The sequence below is a fragment of the Cebidichthys violaceus genome, unplaced genomic scaffold (assembly GCF_023349555.1).
Source record: "Cebidichthys violaceus isolate CVI_PGR_0920_01 unplaced genomic scaffold, fCebVio1.0.p SCAF_9, whole genome shotgun sequence".
NCBI classification, from domain to species: Eukaryota; Metazoa; Chordata; class Actinopteri; order Perciformes; family Stichaeidae; genus Cebidichthys; species Cebidichthys violaceus.
The window spans coordinates 14,143,925-14,171,248 of record NW_027176975.1 but is presented as its reverse complement, the minus strand read 5'-3'; the positions used below and the strand labels follow the sequence as shown (position 1 = coordinate 14,171,248).

The following is a 27,324-nucleotide window of genomic DNA, read 5'->3' as shown; positions in this document are numbered from 1 at the left end:
GAATGATGGATTGTAAAGAGGCCTGGATTTGTCTCCAACAGGGAGACAAATAATGCAGGCTTTATATTCACAGAGGTCGGCGTCATCAGTGTGTCAACAAAACAAATGAGTTTAACCTTGGAGCATAGCAAATCCCTCTTCACAACCACAGCCTGTGAAGTCACAACACCTCATAACTAGCATCAAACTGACTGGTAAGATGCTTGTTTCATTTATTTCATGTGTCTTCTCATAGACGGTTCACAAGGTTGACCATACAACATACGTTTATTATCAAACACTAGTATTTCATATCCTTTATCTCTCTGGAATCTACTTTGTGCATAACAGAACACACTTCCATTTTAGAGAACTGACCTAAGGTTTTAGAAGTGGGAAATGTCACAGATGCCCAGTGCAACTTAAGGGACACATCACAAAAAAAGCTAAAATCCTCTCCTTCAAATCACAAAACCAAGTTTCACCACTTTACTGTCACCAGTAATGAATTATTAGAGAAAAGAAGGGACTCAAATAATCAATTCATTTGGATTATTCAAAACGCTGAAATTCTCTTAAATCTCTCAGCACAATATCAAGCAAGAAACTGACACCTTACCCGATTGCAGATATTTGCCCAACCTTCATTATGCAGCGTTAGTCTGGGCCATGCATTCTGGAGTTCAGCATTTACAAATATGGGCCCATTTACAAATATGAGCCCTCATCAAGTGCAGAGGAACAGCTTCAGTTTGAATCTAAAAGGAGTTAAATACAATTTACCAAGACAGAAATCTCACCTTGTCTTTGTATTCTGGATCAAGAGACAGCAGGGGGGAAACCTTAGGTTATACAAATCAAAATATTGACCATAACCACGTCATTTAATTTGTGTCCGTTGCTCTTGTGCCACCACTTCTGCAGGGTATTTTTGTTTGTGGGGAGTAAAGAGTTGTCGGCTACTTGTCGGCCTGTCATGCAGGGTCCTGTTCTCTGGGAGATGGCGGGGCGCGTTGGGTTGGGATCCTGTGAATCAGCTCAGCCGCTATCAGTCCTTCAAGTTGTCCTCACCGACCCCCTGGGCCGACAGCTCTGTCAAGACGTTGTCCAGGTAGTTGGGGTCGGGGTAGCCATGGCCAGTCAGGTTGGATCCGAATTCTGTCTTGTGGTGAATCTCATTCCACACCACCGTGTCCGACTCGCCTGTGGTACTGGACGTACCGATGGTGAAGATGAGACGTCGGTCCCAGGCCATGATGAGCAGCTTCAGGACCTGGAGAGACAAAAGTATAATAATACTTATATAATTATAATGTTATTCCTCTTTTAGAAAGTGAAAGACATTGTCATGCTTCTCAGAAAACCAGTTAAGTCATTTTAAGCTTTAGTAAAGCAAAATACAAGCACAGGTTGCAGAAAGAGCAGAAAAGCTTTCCCTTCTGAAGATAGACATTGTATGCCTCAAGGTGCACTGGGATTCACTCAACATGGTAAGCTTTTGCTGTTGGATCATTGTTTCTTACCTTCCTGCCTTTCTCATTGTCAGGGAGGTAGCAGTGACGAGGGAACCCTCTTGCACTGAACTTCTTCCCGGGGTTGGGGTGCTCATTGGTCTGGTGAAAAATGTCAAGAGCATAAACAAGCGTTATAACTCCTTCTCTTCCAATTAGAACTTAATTGTGTAGGAAATGTAAACAGCAGCCTGAGAGCAAGCTTTTTGTTCACAATGCTAACAACAAGATATGCTACTGTCAATATTCAATTATCTCTTTAAATATCATTTTTTAGAGAGTTGGTCTCAGAGCTCCAATATGAAAAAAGCTAATACATCCACATTGGCATCTAAAGGGGGGGTAGAAGTAGCACTGGTAACCATCAAAATCTGCTTGGCAACTATTTATGTGCCCCCACCAGATTACCCCCCCTCCCCCCCACACACACACACACACACACACACACACACACTTATTAATTAAGGAATTATGGTAGTTACAGTTGTCTTGTCGTGACAAATTGGTCCCATAATGTTCCTTATTTCTGGTGAGGTTTAAATTGTGTTGTGCAAACAAGAAACTGCATTTCCAGAGCAGTTGTTTTTTCTGCTTTTATTAGACACGCTAATTGTGGCAGATTTAAATGTTGGATTGCCATGCTGTTTTATTCAAACGGGGAGTACATGATGGATGTGATGAGATGGACCAACAAACCAAGCTGAGTGCAAAGCAGCAGAGAGATTTATACATTTATGCATGTAGAGTGATTGACTTTGTTTGTTTCTGTGATAATTCTCATTCTTTTGGTGGTTGTAACACTAATATTATTTTCGCTGTTGTCCATTAAGTCCATTGCAGACTTGCCCATCGGGATGTTTAGAGTGTGGAGCGAGAGGAGAAAGAGAGGCAGGAGAGCTGCAGAAATGTTCCCTGGCAATAGTGCTCTATGCTGACCTGAGTGGTCAGGTCACCCCCAGTATTCTCTGTTCCTTGGGACATTAAGCTTGTTCATCTGGTGGAAAAAGGTCAGTTTATTGACTCTATTAAAGCTCCTCTCAGCAGTCAGGATGAAATATGCAACCTTTTCATCTCACCAACCCAATGCTCTCCTTCCCACTGTAAATGTGATGTAAATTAAAAATGACCTTCATTGGATCGGTTTTATTTTCATTTAAAAAAATCTATTTATTTGATGATCAATGATCAATTAATTACAAAACCCTGCAAATGAATACATGGTGGTAAAGAGTCTATCACTGCCCAGAACCACAGTGTGTTCTTTAAGAAAGCTGTTTCCTCAGTGACTTACATAGCCACAACACCTCACCTTCCTGCACTGATAAAACTAAAGTGGATAAGCAGCAGTTGAAGAAAGGGCACAGATTAAGAGAGGACACACAGTGGATCAGGGCTGGAATTAGTGAAGCAACACAGTTCTGACCTGGATCCCAGCAGGAATGTCGTAGACGATCCGGATGGTCTTGGAGTCCAGGTAGCCGGGCAGGCAGTGGGGGATGACATGATACTCCATCTTCCCAGGAGGCTGGGTGCCTGTTTTCTCCCCGTAGATGGTTTTGCATGTTGGACACTGAAGACTGCCATCCTGGATGGAAGAAAAAATAAATTTAACGGCATGATATTAATAACACAATGCAATGATATTGACATGCGTTGCTGAATGTCATATTGCTTTAAAGGGTCAGTTCACCAAAAATAAAAAATAAATCTTTTCTTAACTTCACCTAAAGCGTTATGTAGCCATGTAGATTTTGGTTTTGGTTTTATTTGCATTTTGAGATATCTGTCTCTAAGTTTTCTGCCTTCTTTACAAAACAATGGCCATGAATGACATTTCGATTGTGGTGTTAAAGCAAATGTGTAATTAAAGCTTCACTTATGAATATTTTAATATCAATGACATTCAAATGACATATTTATAATGTGAAGGGGTTCGCTTGTGGTGATGAATCCACAGAGAATGATCACACAACTGCAGTTCCCCTAAGATCTACGGAATGTTTAGGCTCATTGTTTTGATTTTACAAACGACAAATGTGTTGTTTTGGTTCACTGTCACTGGTGTAACCTAAAACCTAAAAGAAAAATCCACTGTATGTTAACTGTCCAGCACCAAACAGCAGAAAGACAAAGTTAGCAACAAGCGAAAAGATATTTGTGAGAGAGACCAAACCACAGCTAAGGAAGAGATGTATCACGTTGCTAGAAACATAAACCCAAATGCATGCCAATGTTGCTGTGCATCTACTGGATGTGTAATTAGGCAACTGTTTGCAAACATGTTGGACACTTAAAATTTAAGAGGTGATATTATGTTAATGCTGCTCCAAAGTGGGCGAAAAAACTAAAGTCCCAAAGACAGCTGTTGACAGGGTCTACTTGAGAGTAATACGAATGTTGTTCCTGGACAGGTGCTGTTAAAATGTTCAAATAAAGATTTGCAATGCTCTGACTACCACAGCAGGGGGAAAGCAAATATATTGACACTTCAAAACCTGGAAAAATCAAACCATACCAATCACATGGATAGCAACCACCTGAGATATAAGATATGAATTTGCTACTTGCACGATATTGCCTTTTCATATTGATTGATAAATTGCTTTGATATGAGAAAAAATGTTGTTAATGCAGCATTGATTAAATCTGCTTGTAGTTGCCTCTTCTGCATTAGCAAGTAGTACATTTGTATTTCATGCAAGAATACTGAACTGAAGTGAGCATAAAGTCTTGCTATCAAGACTGATATGACTGCATAAGATCCCCATCTGTGTACAACAATATTGAAGCCTGATCATCTGCCAGTGCCATGCAATCCAGTTAGACATCACAAGTTTATAATTTGAGCCTAGAGTGACATCATAACATCGTCTGGCTCACAAGCTTTTACCCACCTTATTGCCATTGTTGTACATGGCCACCAGGCACAGCAGATGGTACATGTGCCCACACTTGCCAAGTTTGCCCACCAGTTCTGGCTTGATGCCTTTGTGCTGCAGGATGCCTTCATAGCCTGATGACATGACCAGCCTCTCCATGCAGATGGTACAGTCCTGGAATAGCCAAGCAAAATACTCCAGCTGACATTCTACATGACTATGTATTTATGAGACTCTCACACTTAGTTAGGGGATCAAACGGTCACAGAGCCAGTCGCTTGGTGGGCACAAAACTTTTAAGTGTTCTGTGTGTGCATTTTTTTTTCCATCTTATTTTTCTTACCTCATCTGGCACCACTTTAATCTTCTCTGTGTATCTTCGCACCACATCCTCTGGGTTTTTGCCTTGTCATAGAATAAAGCATAAGAGAGATGAGATGACCACTGGAGAATAAAACGATCTTGCCACTTACTTACACCCACATACCACAAGTAAATATGAAAAGGGCATGATGGACCACTGGATGGCATTTGCTTGTTATTTGAACACAAGAGAATAACAGCTATAGCAGCTATAACAGCTTGATGGATGAAAAACTTTCATCTGTTTCAGCAGTTGCTCTGGCCTGAGCCTGACTGAAGCCCTTTATTTTCTGATGAGAGCATGAGTGTGCATGTGAACGTAGATGCATGAATGTGAATGCATGTCTGTGATGTTGAAGAGGAGGTCACCTTCAAACGGGCACATAACAACTCAGCCTTCCCCACACTCTCTGATAATCCCTGTGTGCAACCAGGCTAGCATGGCTGAGAGCACACCCACAGCTTACACCCCTAATACGCTTACAGGCAACCTCTTTCCCCCCGGAGCCTTTGTTTGTTCATTTGAGGGACAGCCAGGGAACAGAGGGAGGGAGGGAGAGCAGTGGAGAGAGACAGACTGAGCCAAAAAAGAATGTTAAGATATAAAGGGTAGGGGGGGGCAGAGAGCTGTGAAAAGTGGGAGGAGAGAAAAAAGGAGGAGAAAGACAGAAGAGACTCAATTGCTTTGCTATTTGATGGCTTCATTAGCTGGATCAAAAGCCTCTCTGACCTTTTTTTCTGTACAGAAAGCAGAGAAGGATAAGCCCAAATCTCCCTGTACAAGAAAAAACACATCTCCATTCCCCTCACAACCCTCCAGTATCTCTGTGTTAACACTCAGACTGCACATACAGGGTTAAGTTTTAAAAGGTTCACAATATCCTAATAGATTCTATTGAACGAAAGGCCGGCAGCATGGCTTCAGGGATGGCATTGTCGGTCTTTATAAGGCATGCTGATATTAGAATTTAGCTCAAACTATCGCTAGGACTAAGTAGTGTTAAATTGGACTACTGTCCGTGTCCCGTGTGAACTAAGCGTAAACGTTGACATTTTGTCTTGTGAGTCACTAATCACGTGACTCGTATGTCACCTGCTAGTCACATGAGTGGTTAGTTAGTTAAGTTGACGTCAACCACGCTCTTTTCCAAAACTAAATGGTTTTGTTGCCTCAACCTAATTTCTTGTGGCAATGGAAGTTTATTTTTAAAAGGACACTATGCATGTAACTAGTGGAACCACACACACCTTCCCTGACACTGATATTGATATTTAGAGGAGATTCCATGAAAGAAGGGCTCCATGAAAACCACCCTTAATATTTAGAGATTATTCATTTATCACTGTAATTGGATACATAATCCTCTGCAGAAACCTTCTTATAAATTTACAGTCGCATATCACGTCCTTCCTGGTAAATTATAGGAAACTATGGGACGACCCGTAAAAAATAAAGCGTTGCTGCATCATCTGCTCTGGAGGGTTAAAGACGACAACCACAGTGCAGGGATGGAAGCCCAAAAGCCTCAGTGATCAATTAGGACAAAGGCTCCCTTGGGAGGCCATCGGTTTCCACGGCTTCCATCGACCACCACTTACTTATTCAAGCACAACGCCGTCCAACTAAACACCAGATCCCCACTCAAACCAGCTCAGTACAACAGTCCCTTGTTTATTACTTTCCTGACAACTGCTTCAGTCGTGCATGTAGTGTAACACCTATAAAATTGTTACAGTAACACCTTTACTGCATGGGCTCATAAATCTGAACTAGCAATCATCATTACATTTTATAGGAGCTTTTTGAAAGGTAAAGCAGTGCTTTTCCTAACTAATCATCAGCGATCTTGGGTGAGTTTAGATTTAATGTATCACCCTCACTGAGCTTTTAATGAACAATTATGATCACATTAAAAAACAGCTTTGTTTTTTTTTTTTGCATTCTAAACTTACAGACAGCTGATATGGAGGAATCCTGAAAAACTTGGTCTATTCCTCTCCTCAGAGCACTTCGAATGTAATCACTAACACACTATGAATATACAATGGTAGCATTTACACTTCTTTGTTCACTCCTTGATTTCCTCCATCTTACCTCTCCTCAGGTGCTTTTTCTTGGTTTTGCGGCGCATGCCATTGATCCCTTGCACAGGCTTCATGTCACTCTTGTTGATGGGTGGTGGGTGCAGTATGGGCTTGGGGGCCCGAGTCAGGCAAACCGGCAGACCTGCAGCGCACATCAGGATACCTGTCATACCTGATACATATAGACAGCACACACACACACACACACACACACACACACACACACACACACACACACACACACACACACACACACACACACACACACACACACACACAGAGGAGTGGTAAAAGCACTGATTGTAAATGTCTTTCAAGAGTTTGACCACAAAAATCACTCGTTTTAGTGGTTTTCTGAGCAGATGGTACACAGTAAATGTTGACTAACCTGCTAGAGCTGGGTGCACAGGTCCAGATCCAGTCAGGTTCTTTACTGGGAGGGCAGGAACTCTACAAGAAAAGACAAAAAAAATACTTTCTGGACTGGTGTTTTTCCAAAGTACCTAATGGCCACAGAACGTGACTAGCTCACAGTGTACATTCATTTAGGGTCATACTACCAACTCTAGTGGCCATTTTTGACATCAACATCTAAAACATTGAAAATCTCATCTGTGTGGCTAGGGGTGCTTCATGCCAAGCCAGTCCATTCCTGTTAAATAAAAAATAAAAATCTATATTTTTCACATTCTTAAAATGGACCTGTAACCTCTCAAATCAGCAGTTCATTGTTCTGATTGTGCACCACTGCCTGTTATGTCAAAGCTGAGAAAAGTGAGAACAGCAGCTCACTCTGCCCTACACGCCACAAAAAACACTCAAGTTAAAATGTCACATGTGCTTCACCACAGAGACGGAGACAACTGCAATGGTTTGAGACAGTTTGACTCATGGACAAAGCACTGCAGCAGAGCCTGATTCAGGATGACATTTGGAGAGGGTGGAGTTCATGGCGAACACAGACGACAAAGACAGTTGACTTGTGCACTCTTTCAGATCTGTGGAGCAGAGTGGACAAAAGCACTTGAGGCATTAATATGAGCATACAAGTCGGTGAGTCTCTTTTCAAATCCTCAATTCAACCAGCATCCCACAGAAAGGACCACAGAGCAGCAGAGCTCCTTTCCTCAGGCTAAAAGTAAGCCTCAGTGTGACAACTCAAGTAACAATAATCAAAGTAAGTCATTTGATGGAAATGTTGGGTTCATTAAAAATGCATTTGCATTGATATCTTGTTCTAAATCACATTCAAATTCAACAAAGAAGCAACAACAAAATTGCACCAGATATGAGTTGGATGTGAGACAGGCCCAGCAAATCAAGTCAAATCTAAGCTTCAGGAAAGAAAGGCCACCATTTACATATTTCTTTTCTGTTACCTTCATCCCTCCACAGATTTGCATTATAGTTCTAACAGCAATGTGCATTGTGTCCCTCGCTAGCATGTGCTTGTGTAAAGTTATGTGCATCCTTAAATTGCTTGCAAAAAAAAAAAAGAAACACAACAGGGATACTCATTAAAAAAAAGCTCCACAGCACTACTAGTGGTTAAATATATAATGAACTAAACCAGAAACATTCTGCGCAGATCTAGGAAAGTTACATTAAATGAACAGGTGTAAATGGGGCACTGCTGAGGGAGCCCCTGGCTGTTTATCTCAGTTTATCAACCACACACACATACACTTCTGCACATATACTTCTAAATCTCCCTGCTCTTTGACCATGAAATGACATGAGATCTTTGACCCTGCAGCTCTCAGGCGTTTCACAAATTTGCTTCGAGAGACTGCTTTCATATTAGCGAGAGCCTCTGTTCCTGTGCCAGGGGAAGCCCTTCAATAAGCTGAGTGCAATAACAGAAAAGGACGTGAGTCCTGGGTGAGGCTGATGTGTCACATCGCAGCACTGGTAGGGACTCGCAGCACATTGTGTCTCACATCAGTGAACCATCAGCTGACTCCTGTTGTGTGTGTCAGGGGTGTGAAACTGGAACAGGTTTTATTTAAGATGCAGGATTTTGTTTGAAGCTACAGCGAGTGATTTCGCACCTTCAACCGCAGCCGAGGAATTAACGGGTGAACTCACCTGCTGCAGTCGCTACTTGTAACAAAAACGAACCGGTCGATACTTCGTCATTCAGCTGCTCGTCACTCAATAAAAGTATCAGCTACTCTGTTTTCCCTGCTGAGGAAAATGTTTAAGGCGGAGGAAGCGACAAACACCTTATCAAACAAGAATATCAAAAGTAGAGTGATTGGCTAAAGTAGAATGTGATACGCAATGAAACCAATTTAGATGCTGCCCAGTGGGAGAGTTCCTCCTTCATTTAAACATGCAGTTAGCCCTAAATCAAATCAAAACACAACATGAACAAGACGCCCCCCTTTATGAGTGCATGTATAATTTGGCTTGTTCGGTGAGAACACTGTCATCAAACAAATAATTTTCATAAGGAGAAGAGGGGATAAGACAGCCCACCATGAGAACCTTTAACACCATCTCAATGTGTGCCGTCTGCACGCTTTGCACAAACTAAACACTCCTGTAAGCATACAGTACAGAGGATCTGTCAGGGATCCATATAGCATAACATTAATTAGGAATGCTTTTCATCTTTATTGCTTTCCAAAGATTTCGCCATCAGCCACAGAGTGCATTGCATAATAAATATGCAATGTTGATGAAACAGCTGCACACTGTGTGATTGCACAACCACCAGAACCAGCAGCAGCTACTGATGATCATTATCTTCTAAACTGAAAGAAATGTTCAGTTTATTTTTACAGAGACAGAGAGATCTTCATTCTGCAAGTAATTTCCCATTGCGCTGTACTTCACTATTTATGTAAACTGTATGATTACCTATATATGCACTGCAGATATTGCTCTTATGCAAGGCTGCTTATTACCAGCCAGTTGACCTGTAGAATTTGTGCAGCAGCTGCCACCCTTTATCTCGTTCTGCGCGCTGCAAAGCTCTTTTCTCTTGACTTGTTTTAAAAAAAATATATATTTTTTAAAATGTGCACCTCTGGAGGCACTGACCCTTGTCTGTCCTGGCTGTGCCTGGAGCGCTGGGGTTTAAGACACACCACCTCCTCACACTCTGCTGACAATCCCTAATGCTGGATGATTTCAAGGGTTTAACTCTTCCCTCTTGCTGCTTATACCTCTCCCTTTCTCACATCATATTTGTCTAAAAACACCATCATCACCATTGGGAGTACATCCAAATCCATTGTCATTAATTACATTACATTACATTACAGTCATTTAGCAGACGCTTTTATCCAAAGCGACTTACAATAAGTGCATTCAACATTGGTAATCAAAAGAACTACTAGTCACCAGAAGTCATAAGTACATTTCCTTTTCCAAACAAGCATCTAAGAGCATGAAGCAGAGCATAAATCAGAGCCAAAGTTATCCATTAATCTGTAATTTGTATGCTAAAAACAGTCAATGCAGAGAGTATCCAGTGATCCTGCACAAAAGGCTGTGATGGCTCGTATTCACATCTTACGGGTAATTATAACTCATCGTCAGTGTAAACAAGAGCAGACCTTTGGCCTTTCCACCACAACACTGTTGTTCCAGCACACACAAGGCACCTTCAGCGAACCAGACTGGACCTAGTCACCTCTGCATTTCTTATGCCTTGCCAATTCTAATTTGTCTCTTCCTCCTAGTAACCTGTAGTTTCACTTCTTCGCTCCCTTCTGTCCATTGAGCCTAGCAACACTCAAGCCTTTGATGGAGGACAGTAGTGTACTACTGAAGAGAGATAGAAAAAACTCTGATGGTAGTATTTTTCACGTCAGATGCTGTAATGTCTGACCTAAAACTGATGCAATTAAGTGATAAATCCAACATACCTAACCCATTAACACCACATTATTTATGGCCCCTGTCAGGTCAAGGCACAAGGGTCGCTGTCCCTCTTATGTCTCCTGCTTCCTTTCCTAGGGGAAGCTCCAGCCTGCCTCGAGGACTTAATCAGACTGAGAACGATGTGATTCCCCAAATAGAGAGATCACATTAGGCCTGGTTAAGAAAGTGCTGATGGAGGACTAATATCTTCTCATCGGTTTATTATGCACCATAAAGACAGTGAGAGAAAGGTTGCAGTGAGAGAACTCCAGGAGTGCTTAATTGCATATTGATGTGAGTAGCGGGAGCCCTACGCCTGCTACACTGATGGAGAGGGGGGCACAATGTACCTGAAATGCCCTGAGAATAAGCAATACTGACACCAAGAATTTCCGAATTGCATCAGTTTGGTTCATATAAGCGCTCATGATTTATTCATTAATTTCACTATTCATTTCTATCTTGTGGTGAGCACCAGAGCAGAGCGAAGCAGCAGCCCACTATGGGATAATGATCTCTGCACTCCACACACAGCCCTCCAGCCAAAACTCAGACGAGCAGTCTGAACACAAGCAGAGTGGAGCTTGTAAACACAGCCAACGGCAGCATGCACATGCAAACACACACACTTATTCCTTTTGTCTGAAGACAATGCAGCGCATGTCTTAACTCAGTTAAATACCAGAGTGCATGGGGAAAGTGCATAAGAGGAAGTGGTTTGGCTGACGAAAAAGACACAAGAAAATTCCCCAGAGATCTTGTGACATTCTTTCCGTGTTCATTCTACCTCAAATTATGTTTCTTTATCTTTCAAAAAGACAGATAATTCAATTCTATCACTTCTCATCACTCATAATACATTTATTTTGGCTTCTAACATGTGCAACTTTGCTGCTTATCTAATGAAAATAAATCTTAAATTGCAGCCCTACTTTTGTGTTTTAGAGTGGAGCGTAAGTGTAAGTAAGTAAGACACATGGCCATGGTAACATTTGAATGCAGGTGGTGATACAGTGGGCTGTTTCAACCCAGTAATAAGTTAAAAACCAGCAGATGGTGTTACTTCTAATATTTGTGCACACAAAACAGATACCCCTCCTCCTCCACACACACCCACACCCTTTTACTGCAGCCCCTTCAATGACACATACTGTGCTGTGTTAGCTAATAGACAGATGAAATCAGTCATATGCATGAGTATTTTTTTAAATGTAAATTTATATATTAATGTGGTAGATATACACTTGTAATCATAAGGATGATTGTGCATGTAAAGCAGCAACATAAACTCATGTAAACAAGCCACAGCATGCCAAACATCTTCCTCACACCCAGCACCAGTTATATTAGGGTGTGGGTGTGTGAGAAACTGATCTGATGTTCTACATTCTTTGTGGGTTCCTCCGTTATCAGTCTGTAGCATGCTCGTGGGAATCTGCGAGTGAATACACATTTCAGGTTTGTGTGTATGTGTGAGCTCTCATGTCCTGCTGTGTGTATGTTAACCACAATCATCCTGTATGTCGAGCCACTCGCCTGGGAACCAACGCACTCAACCTCACCTCCTGTCTTTCCTCTCTCTCGCTCTCGCTCTCTCTGTCTCCGCAAAAACCTTTGGTGCTGCGAGGTGAAAGAGTCACATTTCATCCACAACTCCATGCTCACCCGCTTTCACTGAATTCTTAAACTACAGACGGAAGGTCGCCCCATGCTGGTTTTCTCCATCACATATAACTTTGCACGGAGATGCATCATTTCCAACCTGCTTGCTGTATAAAACAAGGTCATGGTCTGAGCAAAAACCATATACGTTTCCTTTCAGTGTCACAGAAATAGGGCACAGAAAGTGAAAGCATGTGTGCCTGGTTGAAGGACAGTATTATTCAAACATTCAGTAAGTATGTCTCTCCCCATGAGTGGTAAGAACAAAGTGGAATCAAATTAGATCAGGAGAGAGTTTATTTTAGTAAAAGAAAGCAGGATAGGAGACTGAAGTATTGGTTACAACTCTACACACACTTCTTTTCCTCAGCTCCTTTCGCTGAATCGCTCTGAGGTCAGAGCGCTCAGCTGAAGCTCCCATTTTTCCTTGATCCATTATTCATTCTTCCCCAATGGAGCTCTGCCTCCATGGCAAATAGGTTTCCACAGCTACACCAGAGCCCGTTTCACATGCCTGACCGTGCATACATACACCCGCACCATAAAACACACGGTTACACGCACACACACGCTCACAAAAACACACACACACACCCAAAGATCCAGATACTCCACATGCAACGTTTTTTCCCATCCCATGACACAACAACTTCGGTGTAGAGTCATAGTAACAAAGTAGTTCAAAGCAGAGGCAACAGAATGATCCAGAGGAGCTGCAGTATTTCACGCCTTTCAGGGCCAACATAAGCTCATTATAGAGCAGTAACCATCATGACACACATATGAAAGAGAAGGGTTCTTCATCAGTAAATTCAGCTGGACCCAAGGCTTTTTCTGCAGATCCATTGATCAGCAATTCTCTCTCAATTCAGGGAGAGGTGGAGAAAGACAGAAACTGACAGAGCACAATACACCAGACACACTTAGGCTGAAGCATTGTGAAGCAGACAAGCAGACATCTAGATCGTTTTTGCTTTTTATATGTTCCAACTGCTTCAGCTGAACTGTAAGTTCAACAGAATGCAAGCATTATGTACGCTCTACAACAAGTATGAATGATTGTGTTTGCAAACATCATTACCCTGGTGGGATGGCTCCTCTGGCAGTGCCCATGGAAATGCGCTGGGTGCCCGGCCGGTTTAGGTTGTTCTGTCCGTTGATGGTGATGTTCTGTCCGTTGATGGTGAGAGCGTGGTGGCCATGGGCGGATGAAAGAGATGGCATCATGGGGGAACAGGGGAAGTTGGCAGAGGACAGCGGCAACTGCACCTTTTCAGCTTTGGCTTGCCCACCTCCCATACTTATGTTAATGTTGTTGGGGCCGGAGGAGGCGGATGTCGGCGACCAGAGGGAGGTTCCAGCAAAGGTGTTGCTCTGCCGCACTACAGCGAGGGTTCCTGTGGCGCCCGGGTTTCCCGCTGTCCCTCCGTAGAGCTTCCGCCGCTGGGAGGCCAGAATAGCATTAGAGGCGGCTCTCGTACTGTTGACCAGAATGCACTGCTGGCAGGAGCAGGGCTGGCCGGAGCTGGCTCCCACGGGCCACGATTGCGACTTGGGGATGGAACCCATGATGAGCGGGTAGGCCAGGTCCATGCGTCTCCGCAGGCGTCGCTTGCGCTGGCTTTGCCTGTTGGTCTGACACATGCTGTTGAAGTCGATGAGGTAGCAGAAGCCCAGAGAGGTCAGGTCAAGCCAGGGGTGCTGCTTCTCGTAGGCGTTCTGGATGGTCACACAGATCTCCATATCATACGGCGTCCACGAGCCGCTGTCGTTCTCCCACTCCCACACCACGCCTTTTCCCGGAGCAGACGACGGCTCGTAAAAGTTCCTCTGCGCTGGTCTCATGGTGCCTAAAAGCAAAGGACAGACGAGAGGGGGAACGTGAGGACGATCACAAAAAAAGCATTGGTTATGGTCAGCTACTATGCATGTCTAGGTGGGCAGGACAAAAAGGGGTGACAAAATACTGAGAAAAAAAGATCAATAATCAGTGTTCTGCATCTTGTTCTTATCTCTGGTGACGACTTCAAAGATTCAAGTCAAATAAGTGATTTGTCCATAGAAAATGGTTCTCATTTTGAAAGCTGAATGTTCATTAAAAGTGTCATCAAAAGTTTACTCCAGCAATTTATTTAGTCTCTTCCATAGTTAGGAGACTTACAAAAGACAGATTAAAAAAAGGAATTGACTTTTAGTCTGTAAAGCTCCAAAAATTCCAACATTTTCATTGGTCTTTCATTCGACCTCAGAGGTGTAACACTTATATTTGCCTGAGGGAATGTGGTTGCAAACTGTAGCATTAAGTTGGTGGCTCAAGATGCAAAGATCAATTGTAACAAGCTGGGGTGCACATGCCAGTAAAATAACTTACATCAAGAAGCTCTGACTGTCTGCATCAAAGCATGCATGGGCTTTCAGGGATGCAGCCATCATACCCATAATCCCTTGCTGTCTATGTGCGTAGTCTACTATTCTGTATGGTGACAGGAAAGAAGGGGACACCTAGCCAGTAGCATTGTACCTCTGCTGATGGCCACTCAGCTCCCACCTCCATTATAACACAATTACTGTAGTCACATGGGAAATCAGGAGGCCTTAGCCTATCCATCTCCCCGCTGCACGTCGGCAAGGGTATCCAGGCACTCCGACCTCCTTCTTCCCCCACCTAATTTAACGGGTAAATGCACACTCCCCTGCCAGGGAGGACCAGGGTGATAATGGAGGGATAGGAGTGCGTGCAGAGGATGAATGGATGTGGGAATGAGTGGAGCGGTTGGTGGGCAGCGGTAACCCCTCATCCGGCAGCCTGGTGCTGGCTCCAGAGAATAAAATGCATCAGCAGAATCAGCCACTCTGACCTTGAATCTCTGCTGCAGACTGCTGCTAAAGGACTCGGCTTGACGGCTGATTTCATTTGGAGCTGCTGAGAATCACACACACACACACACACACGTCACACACACACAAATGACTGCTCAGTGAGCCAGCTGCCTGTGTCTCTTACATCTTCACTCAGTCAGCCATGCACAACCTTTTCTGCCATGCCTGCTCACAGCTTGCTCGCTTGCTTTTTTGCTAAGGACCACAATAAATATTATAATGATTTCCCTTAATGGATTTCAGAATAAAACACTCATTGATTTCCTGAAAGTAAGTCATTTTCTCTGTACTTTTAACATAGTGGTGGAAGGCTTGCCACACGTCTGAGCCTTTTATCACTGCGACTCCTGAAGGGTGCATTAGGTTCGACACTTTCAACATGAGTATTTCTGGCCACGATCAATAGTGGCAAAGCTCTACACAGTCTTGCTCAGTGGTAAAGTTTAACACAAGCTTCGTAAATGTTTGAACATGTTATTCCCAGGCATCAATTTTAAAAACTTTGTACAAACAACTTTGGTGAGGAGAGATAAACAGTATCTCTCTTTGAAAGCCTATTAGTACTGGTAATTGTTCATGAGAGCTCTGATGGAGCTGATGCATGAAATGTGCTCAGCTGAAAGATTTTCTATAAACAGTTTAGTGGGCTCGGAGGGATGGTTGTTCGGCAGTCAGATTTCTTCACAGTAGTTAAAGTGAGGCGAGGACAGAGCTTTGCTCAGCATGCACAGACCGACCCCCTTGTTTGCGACTCTCATGTATTACCATTATGTTTGAGCACCCAGTTTTCCATAAAAAATAAACACCTGGCGATTTATTAAAAAACCTAGAAGGTAATTTTACAGGACTTACTGCTGCTCTGAAAGTATTTCCAAAATCCTCAAACACTCATGTAGCCATCTGGATAAAAATACATTAAACAATAAAAAAAGATTTTGAACCAGTTTCTCGAGCTCCATGTACATCTATTTTTCAGAAAAACATCTTGAATGCAAGACATGCAGAGCACAAACTGGGCCTGTCACAGACCGAGCATAATGCTCAAATGATATAGGACTCTATATATCTATATTATTTTGTGTATCTTGGAATAGGATAATTTCAGTTTATTACAACATATTTCAGTAGATTTGGCAATCATTTATATCAGTTAATTTTTTCCAACTCACTAAAACAATTCTTGAGATCTGGAAACACAAAGACATTGCTGCAAGAAGTCGCACGATCAGACAGGTCAGACAAAGTACAACACCATTGTTACCAATTGGCCCAAACTATAAACAATAAATTGAAACAACCCAGAACTATTCTTTAAATATTTGCATTTTATGCAGGGACTGTACAGGTCGCTCAACAGGGAACTTGAGAGGAAAAGCAGAGGCCACAACAACACAGGAGACCTGGGGCCTCATGTGGGAAGCTTCATTAAAAACATACTGCCTGAAACTCCCATTCTGCTGTAATTCACTGTTGTACCTGCCTCTGCTAAAAAGCCAGGACTGAGTTGTCCATGTTTTCCCTGTGACCCTTTACGCTCTTCCTAGCAGGAAACCAAGCGAGAGAGGCCACTTCCTGTCTGACCCTGTGTGCCTTTGGCGGCCATATTTCCTGCCCTCCTCTCACTTCCCTTCCCTTGTCCTCTCTCCCACGATGTCCTACAGCTGTCCTAACCCAACACCAGCGAGGTTCCCCTCGGTTGAGCTGAACCTGTGTGATGTACAGTCCCGTCAGGCCTCGCAGTGGAACTCTAACCCCACTGTCACACAGGGCCAGGTGGGTTCAGGGTGAGCTTGGCTGCCTTCTCACATCTTAGCAGGGGCCAAAACTATCTGCAGTGTGTTCGCCACATGAAGCAGTGCCAGTCTCTGTCCTTGATAGTTTTGTTTTCCTCTGGAAGTGAAGGAAGGCCTGTCTCTATCGCTCTTTTAAATGGAAGGATATGCAACATTAAACTGTAACATCCTTGACTGCCCTCAGAGGCCTGCTGGAGGAAAAGATAGCAGATTGGCAATCTGATGCTTTGTAGTTCATTTTGGTGGATGCGTTTATCAGAACAGTTAATTTTTTTTAAAGACATAGTGTGGCCTGAATATGTAATTTAACTTTAGAGCACATCACCAGCCATTTCTTTTGTGTTTTCACATTTTTGTTATATTTCATTATTTTGATCTACTCTTGAATGTCGCTTGTGAATAACCAAATAACTGATAAGAAAATAGGGGCAACAATGTGGCATTAACATCGAGGGACCAAATCCACTGCTCTCCAGCTAGAACTCATCTAGGGAGTAAAACAGCTTCCCTCCACAGAGTGAGCAGTAAATCCTAAATCTGTCACTGAGATTATTGATGTGTGTTCCTCTCACACTAACACCTCTGTGGTCTCACACAGGAAAATGTGATGGAAAGACCCTTAATGTAAAGTGTCAGTGACGTGCACCTGATGCGTTACACAGGTAATGCCTGAACAGCTGCTGCAAAATGCATGAGATTCAGGCTTTGTTGTCATAGAAACACTAGGGTTTTGTTGTCATGGAAGCCGTCCCTCGGGCTGGGAGTAGTGAGAGGTGTGTGTGGGGGGGGGGGGGTTTCCTGTATGTGAACGTTCCTACTATTCCTTTCCCTGAGCACAGCGCCATCAGAGTCAACTCTTACTCTGCTCGCTCATCTCATCTGCTGCTGACGCAAGCTTTCCCCTCGCTCTCTCCAGTCTCTCCTGGCTCCTCACCAGCTCTGTCTCCCAGAGCCATTCTTCACATTTTCCACTCTGTCACTCACTGGACCCCATCCTGCTCTCACACAATGCCTGACACCTGGACAGAGAGCAGAATTCTGCACCACTGAGTTAGGGCCCACATCACCTTGTAGTTAATGCTCTTCCCTGTGCTGCTGCTGTGGGAGGAACGGCAGACGAGAAGCAACCGGGTCAAGCTCTAAAATATATCCTTATAATTGGCAAGCCTCATCAATTTCCCCAGGGCAGTGTTGAGCCTATTAAAACATAGTGCTGCATTTTTCTTTTTAACTACAGAAGGAGCGAGGCCAGTAACAGATCCAGCATCATATGGCTCAATGCTGTCTGAAAGGTATTTAAAGCTTGCTAATCTATGGTCTCTGCTGGAGACCAGGCAGACCTCTGACGAAGAGGGGACGCTGCCTATACAGAACAGAAAAAACTATCCAGCAGTAGTGAAAAATACCCACAGCAAATGTGCAGAGTCCAAGGTGACAATCGGATTGTTTTATTTTGTCCACCAATAGTCTAAAACCCCTAAACTGTTCAATTTGAAATGATACAAAACACAGAGCAGCAAATCCTCACATTTCACAAGCTTGAACAGGAGAATATTTAGCCTTGTTGGTTAATAAATAACAATTAATGATTATTCCACAATCAAAATTGTTGTTTTACTTTCCTATAAAAAGGGGCACTCTATCGATTATACATTTTAAGTTCAGTTTATGGGTCACAGAGAATACTATTGAGTCAATGAACATAGTTGTATGATGGTTATTTCGACTTGGGCTAGGAGACTAAATATTTTTTGCAGAAAGCCTATGCTACAATGCTATTCAGTATTATGGGAAATGCAGGATTGTTCATTGTTTTAAGAGTTTAACAAATAAAAGTCAGGATATCTTAAGCTCTGCTGCTTCAATTTTGACAATTTTTTGCTGAATATATCTCTAATAAGTGCCCCATCTTTATGGATCTGCAATACTAAAATCACTTCTGCACCAATCCAAACACTTCATTGTGGTTGCATTGTATTTTGTATTTCTGACATTTGTTTTTGCTTCTCACAGATATACAAAGAGATGAAATAAGGTATGTTTGAAAGACAGCTGCAATGCAAAGAACAGTTTTTATTTAAATCTCCATTAGCCCAGATTTGAAGTGACGAATGAGGTGAAACAAAAGAAAATTTAAGGGCTTCTTTCAAGACTCGCTTATCTGCAACAATTCTCACCAATCACGAGAGATTCATCACATCAGAGACAGGAACATCAATTCCTATTTGAGTTCTAGCCACAGAGCTGCATCCACAGCTTGTTGCTTGTGTGAAACACAACTCCCTTTTCAGTGGCTTTTTGTTAATTGAACAATGCACAGTATACCACAGCATTGTTCTCACCCTACTCTCACTTTTACTTTACCAGAAATCATTTGCATACATCAAAAATGTAATAATGGTATGCTGTAAATCGTAAAGAAAAAAACTGAAAAAACTGTTTTACAGTTTTACATTATCCAAGGATGGGCTTTTCCTTTTGCGTGACAATTCTTTGAGTCCGTCTTAAAACAATAGTCAACTACTGGATGGATTATAGCCTGAACAATACTGATATCGATCATAGACTATATAAGAAGTGGACGTAGTTGTCGTGATGTCACCCATTGGTTAAACTGCCATTTTGAAGGAGGTTGCATGATATCAATATTGGGAGTTATAAAATCCAATAACCTTAAGATGAACACATTTGATAATTATTAATTATTTTGTTTTATTTTAAATTATGACAAAGATTCAAACTGAACATTTTACATTTTATAAAAATCAACTTGTCTTTTCTCTCTAAACTAGGTAAATGAGACCCTGATTCTGAATGAACTCAAACCAATAACCATATGCTAACATGCTAAACTAATGTTGAGCATGGTAAACGTTATACCTGTAAAACATAAGCATACTTGCTATGTAATTGTGAGTAAGTTAGCATGCTGACAATAGCATTTAGCTAAAACCATCACTGTGTCTAAGTACAGCCTCACATAGTCACTAGCAAGGCTGTAGACTCGTTCAGCCCGTTGTGAAAAAAACACCCTCTCTTTTACTTCTCAATCGTCACAATGAAAGATAAAATAGTTAGCCATGACTTTCCAGAGTTGTACATTACGGTGTGTGAGTATTACAAACTATTTTGCAATTTCTTGGCAAATGATAAGCATTTCAAATGAATCTGTGACTCAAACTTGACTACCTGGATTAGATTTAATTGTCTCACTGGTACATTAAACAATACATCAATGCAGCCCTCTTCTCTGTTGTAATGTAAGGCTGTTTTCAGCCTGAATCTCAGCTTTGTCCTTTTGAAGAATTTCTCAGTATTATAAAGCCATCTTGGCTGCACCTCCTCCCCAGCTTCATAAAACAATAAATATAGCCTCCAAATTAAGCCCTCTTCTGTCAAAACATCATTTGGCACACATGTTTCAGATTTTTTAGTTCTAGTCATAGTTCTTCATTTCATTTAATAGATAATCAACTTTTGTTAAAACAAAAGACCTACAAAGCAGCACAGACTATGAACTATAATCAATACAGCCCTAATAATAACCTACATATGAATAGTGAACACGTGATTAAAATGTTAATAAATTCTACAGTATGGGGGAAATAAAATAATTGAAGCTTGTTTGATGTTTTTACACAAACCCCAGAGAACAGCTTGAAAAAAGGACTTTCATCTCCCAAAAAGGCCTTCACAAACAATACACCCAATGAAGAGACAGAATACTGCAGAGGTTAAAAATGCATCACAGACTGAGAGAAAACATCTGGTTCAAAAAGATCTGATGCTAGAGCATATGAATATGATAAGAGGTGAACTTCTCATTTAACGCTTGTATCCCTGAGGCTTTAGATGTAAAAACTCTCCTGCTCAAAAGGCGTTGTCATACCTGTACATCACAGTCTGAGAGATCTGTAAGAGCATTATCTGCTCATTAACAAATACCCAGAGATCAGAGACCATAATAATGACGATGACAGTCTGGCATTAAGCTGCTTTAACAACATTATACTTTACAATATCGCAGCTCCCTTGCTCCTCTCTCACAAAATCACATTTTCTATACTGAGATGACACTTTCATTTTCCCAGAATGCAGTTCTTTATAATGAGCTACACTAGCAAAAAGCGACTTGGATTCCCTTGTCCTCTTTGTCGACAAAAGTGATGGATGAACAAAAGCGGGGAGCTGCTGCTGGTCGGGAGGCAGGGGGAGACACTGATGAAGGAGAGAGTAAGGGAGGGAGGAGAAGGAAAGGAAAGAAATGTTTAGAGAAAGAAACAGAAAAGGGGATTGGAAAGGAGGGGAAACAGGGAGGAGGGAGAAGAGAATGGAGATGAAGAGAAAGGGCCAGGCAAAGGGGAGGAGGGAGAAAAAGAAGAAGAAATGTTACGCGAGAAAGGAGGGAGGGAGGTACAGAACAAAGCATGTGATGAGTGGAGGTTTTCTGCCAAATAACAATAAAAAAGAGGATGTCTCACTTCTGCTCAAGCTTAGAAAGTGAACACTGCAGTAAAACAGGCCCCGGTAATACCGTTTTGCTGCCAGCAAGACACACTGGTTAGGAAAAGTGTCTTAACTCCCACTGCAACCGTCCTCATCCTCAGCCCCTTCAACTCTCCAAACTCTCCCACAGCCCGGCCCGGGGAGCTGGCCAGTTACCGTGCACTTGTGCAGAGTTTGCAGTTTCTGGGGTAACAAAAAAAAAAAAGGGTGCATAAAGACAATCTTGAGAAAATGAAGTTCTAGTCCTGTCCACCTGCCAGCTCCTGTACTGCAGTGAAGCAACAGACCCTGAAACAACCTTCTGACACTGTGGATGTCCTCAGCTGAGGAGCTTCAGCTCTGCCAAGGATGCTCTCTGACTCACTTTGTGTGTATAATCAGTCCACGTGACAGTGTGTGAGAACACAAAAAGTGGTACACGCTGAATAGGTGAGTGTGCCGATGTGAGTTCCACTTCACACCACTTCAACCTCATCATGTCCAGCAGGAACCTCGTTAGCGTGTCAGCACGATGCGTGTCGTCACCAGGGCGAGGGAGTGGAAGGCACAGCTCCAGGCACGGTTATTACACACACACACACACACACACACACACACACACACACACACACACACACACACACACACACACACACACACACACACACACACACACACACACGCCTGCGGCCTTGGCTACACATGACATAGGCCAGCGCTGTTAAGGAGCAGTGTCAGGGTTACAGTGAAACAGGCTTCTTGTTAGCAGAGAGGAGTCACTCCACACATGGAAAACTAAATCCTGCAATGTTCATTTTTTTAAGTAACAACAGCAGATCTGGCTTGCAATCTGAAAAAAATGAAAACAGTGACAGCTTATTTGGTCGATGCAGCTTTTGACAACATTTCAAAGTCTCCTTCTGAGGTATGATATTGGCTGTTTTTTGGGGGATTCTTGCCTGCGTATCCCGCGTGCATTTTAGAGGCTTTTTTCTTTTATCGCAACATTTCCTCCCATCCCCGACAGCTGCCAAAGGATGACTTCTTATCCCTGGGTGCTACAGAGCTTTCTTATTCTGGCATCAGTCCAATTTGAACACAGCGCTGCCAAATAATACTGCACAACATATATACAAAACGGAATGCCTATAACATGCACCAAATTAACAATTTAAGTCAAAATGTTGTATCAAACATGCGAAAATATGTGTTTAAAATAAAAAGTATAAATAATGCATGTATGTAAATAATGGGTACCACTTTGATTAAGAATGTTGCGTGAACCAATGATTTTATGATCCCACTTTGATTATACATTACAGAAAGCCAAATTCAGTTGATAAGTCACATGAAGCAATGAAGGTAAGGTTTCCATGGACATGTGGACATGGCTGTTTACTATACCATAATTACTGCAGAGAGACTTTATCTAGCTCATTCATTTTTATTTTACTTATTTTAGTAATTCGTTTGCCATATCGTGACATGCATCAACATCGGAATGTATAAAGTATTGATATAAACATCTTGTATTGTGACATTAATGTGAGCACAATGTTAACATTCTGATGTTTGCCAATGGTTCCCAACACATCACTTAGCTGTACAGCTGACCTTGCACCGCAGACAGCATCGCTTCTGCGTCCTTTTAATACAAGAGAAAGTGACACACACACGTACAAACCCACACCCCAACATGGTGCAGTATTCATCTGTGGCAACATAATATCTCATGTCAGCCGTCACACCAGCACGACAGACTGTACATCAGTAAAACCATTTTGCCTGCTCAGTGGAAAGCTGATTGATGCCGTACCACGTCCGAAGAGACTATAAAGAATAGCTCATGCGGTTCGTCATGAAATGACCTCTGCAACACATGTACATGCAATGCTAACTGCTACACTCAATGAGGTGTATGTCTAATGCCCCGTCACTGAACAAAAACTGAATTCAGCAAATGACAGCAGTTAGTCAGATTCTAAAAAAGAGGAAGAAGTTTCTGCATGATTATCTCATCTCTTATTCTGCAGTCCGACGTCATACTTTTCTGACTCACTACCATATAACCTGTACGTGGTTTTGTGGTTTTGATTATATCTACAAAAAATATGTGTTTTAGATCTTTAAGCGTCTTCTGACAAAAAAAACAAATCTGTTTTATTGTAAAGTAATTTGTAATGGTGTTTTGAAGGGTGCTGTATAAAATAAGTTTATTATTATTATAATGATTAATAAAAATACCCAGAAAAATAAAAACAAAGATACCAATTTCTACCAAATGACATCATCACATCAAGGCTGTTCGAAGGCACCTAGAGAGAAAAACTGCTCAGAAAATTACATTTGACAAATAAAAGGAGTCTGACTCATTGAGATGAACAGCATGCAGTAAATGAGTTTGCTGAGACAGGCTTTTATAACCCACTTCATGGCTGTCAGACACAGTAAGGTCTTATCAGAGGAAACGTCTGGCTACATTACAGTAAATTGTCTCTCCGCCAGACTACACTGGTCAGCTTTGATCAGCAGTAAAGTGGACACGGTGTGCGAGAGGTCAGGGGGCATCAGACCAGACTAATGTTTTATCCATAACAAACACAACTTCTCCTTAAGTATGTTCTACTTTCCCGATGAGTTTTTATTATTAGGCCCAGACCTTTTCCCTGCTGAATCACAAGTGTAATCACAACTCCTCTGTGGTCATACCTCAAAATTAATGCAGAGGCATTCATTATTTTTCATGAATAGCTCATCTTAATAGCTCAATTATTTTTCACTGCCGAATTTATCTGATGTTCACTTTTCCTAAATGTGACTATTAACAGGAGCAGAGGATATTCAGAGAACGATCTTGTGCTTGTTGGAGGTAAATGTCAGGGGCTGGAATAAAAACCAGGGTCATGTGGAAAGTTGCTGTTGGATCGCTAAAAGCTTTTATCGAGCTTAAAGCCCGAACACGAGTCCGATGGGCTTTACAGAGGTGTAACGGCGGTACATTGACTTTGAGGGTCAAAGCCTGTATAGAAACTTCAAAAATCCACTTTTCAGAAGTCATTAGTTCTGTTGCAAAGAAGAGAGGTGAAAGAGAGCGGCTGAAATACGAATATTGTTATGGGAAACCATGTATTGAGGGAAGACCCCTTCTTTTTGTCAATCCAATATTGTATCATTGTGAAAGATTGTTTACGGTGTAGAATCAGTTCAAGCAGATGACTTCATGCTCTCGAGGCTCTAATAGCTGCAAGAAACATACATAATGTATATGGAAGTATGGTGAATAAATCATTAATGATTTTCTGGGAAAGCTTAATTACTCCAGAACATACAAGGGTCAACTTTGAAATTGAATTCATGTTGCACTCATAGGGAGGGATGATTAGGCTTAAAGTGATACACAACCCAAAAGACACATGCTAAGAGCTACCACAAAGATCTGAAGCTCAGCTGGAGGCAGTGGATTTAACCGTAAACAACCACAGTTTGGAACATATTGATCATAGAATTGGAAAGCAAAGTAGATTACGCTGCAGTAGTAGTTTGAGAATTATAAGTATTGTTATTTTTTGTCTGTGGTGTTAAATGTGGTCACTACTGGGATCCACCGTCAACCTTTCGAGCCGAACCGAGAGCGTTTGTATCTTCAAAGCCCTTCTCCACTCAAAAGTGTGTTTTGCTTTGCTTATTGTTACTCACTGACTGTTGTTCACTCTCATGCTTCAGCTTCAAATTGCAGAATGATGTGTGTGCAGAATTTGTTTTATACGTAGAAGTGTTGGATGTACAAGGTGATTTTGTGACAGCACAAGTTTGGAGGCCAACTTGTGTTATGTGGAAACATGAAATCTTCAGTTCACAAACACTGAGAATGGGCTTTTTAGTAAAGTAGGAGGCATTTTGTGTCCAACAGGTAAACTTTTAAAATATATGATTTTTGCATATTCAGCTAATTTAACTTTTTTTAAGACATAAAGTATATCCAAGCGCTTTTGTATTTTTATATATGGAAGGCTTCCTTTGGAATTGTCTTTGCAAAAGCACAATCTTTTTTAGCCCCTTTTTGTTTAATCAACTATATGCAACATTTTCCAGAGCTGCTAATTCTCACATATTGAGTGCAATTCTCGAGTTAATATTTTAGTGAATATTTTGAGACCCGGTAGTCTGCATCTGATCTGACTGCTGTATCCAGTCTCCTGCACTGTCTCTCACATGACAGTAGCTATTACACAAAGCAAAGAGACAAGAAAAGCTAGCAACTGATGACGACAGACTGTGGTGAAGACACAAACTGCCCTTCCCCATTACATGTCAAGCTTTTATTGAAATGTAGCACGTGTCTTCAGTGGTACAGTGGGAAAGTGTTCGGATACATTTTATTACAGTAGTGTTTCCTTTGCCTAAAACAAACTACTGTGCTTCACTGTGGAGCAACTGCTTACTGGTATATCTGAGGACTCCAATAGCAGAAATTTTGACTGTGCCATAGATGAAGTCCGACTTTTTTGACGTGGTGATGGGTAGGTCATTTTATTTACCTCATGTGTTCACTCCATAGTTTGCTTTTCCCTTTTTCTCCTACAGTAAATTCTTGTTGAGTATTTTTCGGGAATAATAATTCTGCTTTAAGTAACAAGTGTGAAGCGCTTTTTTAAATTAATTGGTTCAGACTTCCATTTGAAGAATTAGCCTTAAACAAGTACATTTCAACCTTAAATACATTGTTGTGGTGACTTCCAATACCTTTTGTATTAACACATGTCTTTCTGACTGAATACATCCATATAAAAAGGACAGAACAGAGTAGAAGCAATTGCCATTGAACTCTAAAAGAAATTAAAATTGAGGCCCCAATGATATAAATCCTAAGAGAGTTTGCAAGCTCTCATTAATAATGAAATATTTGAAAAAAGTGACGGTGTGTGAGCAGCTCCTCTGAGGAACAACAGTGGAGGTTGTGCCAGGAACACCTGGTAAATACACAATGAACCAAGCTTTAGAAGCACTTACACGTGACACGAAGAAAGGAGAGGAGAGGATGATGAGAGAAAAAGACTCCCATTGATATTCTACTGAGTGCCTGGGCTGCAAACAATGAAAATAACTGATTGTTTTTGTATGGCTGAAAAGTACGAGTGTGAGGGAATGTGAACCGGTTATGTCCATGCTTGTGTCGTAGTAATTCCTTCCTCCTCTCATTTCCATTAGGTCTTCACAGGACTTAATGACTACAGGCCCGTCGCCCTGACCTCTGTGGTCATGAAGTCTTTTGAACACCTGGTCCTTTCCCACCTGAAAACCCTCACTGACCCACTTCTGGACGCCCTGCAGTTCACCTACAGAGCCAACAGGTCTGTAGACGACGCAGTCAACATGGCCCTTCACTTCATCCTCCAGCATCTGGACTCCCCAGGAACCTACGCCAGGATCCTGTTTGTGGACTTCAGCTCTGATTTCAACACCATCTTCCCGTTTCTGCTGCATGACAAGCTCTCTCAGCTGCACGTGCCCAACTCCACCTGCAAGCGGATCACAGACTTCCTGTCTGACAGGAAGCAGCACGTGAAGCTGGGAAAGCACGTCTCGGCCTCCCGGACCATCAGCACCGATTCCCTCCAAGGCTGCGTTCTTTCCCCTCTTCTCTTCTCCCTGTACACAAACAGCTGCACCTCCAGTCACCAGTCCGTCAAGCTCCTGAAATTTGCAGATGACACCACCCTCATTGGACTCATCTCTGGTGGGGATGAGTCCGCCTACAGGTGGGAGACTGACCATCTGGTGACCTGGTGCGGTCTGAACAACCTAGAGCTCAAG

General features: G+C 42.1%; 1 protein-coding gene across 3 annotated transcripts in view; it reads right to left on the bottom strand.

Moving 5' to 3' along the window:
- Window positions 1-248: 248 nt before the first annotated feature.
- The window catches only part of dtx1 (deltex 1, E3 ubiquitin ligase), a 38,325-nt gene continuing 11,249 nt past the window's right edge, over window positions 249-27,324 (bottom strand). For 2 of the 3 annotated variants that reach the window (XM_068703465.1, XM_068703466.1), the window contains exons 3-10: window positions 13,434-14,202; window positions 7,206-7,267; window positions 6,828-6,989; window positions 4,713-4,774; window positions 4,385-4,543; window positions 2,914-3,075; window positions 1,503-1,592; window positions 249-1,252 (exon numbers count right to left, since the gene is read on the bottom strand). In XM_068703465.1, the coding sequence (XP_068559566.1) occupies window positions 1,028-1,252; window positions 1,503-1,592; window positions 2,914-3,075; window positions 4,385-4,543; window positions 4,713-4,774; window positions 6,828-6,989; window positions 7,206-7,267; window positions 13,434-14,202 (1,691 nt within the window). In that variant the 3' untranslated portion in view covers window positions 249-1,027. The remainder of the gene's footprint in view (window positions 1,253-1,502; window positions 1,593-2,913; window positions 3,076-4,384; window positions 4,544-4,712; window positions 4,775-6,827; window positions 6,990-7,205; window positions 7,268-13,433; window positions 14,203-27,324) is intronic. The other variant, XM_068703467.1, reaches the window with a different exon arrangement.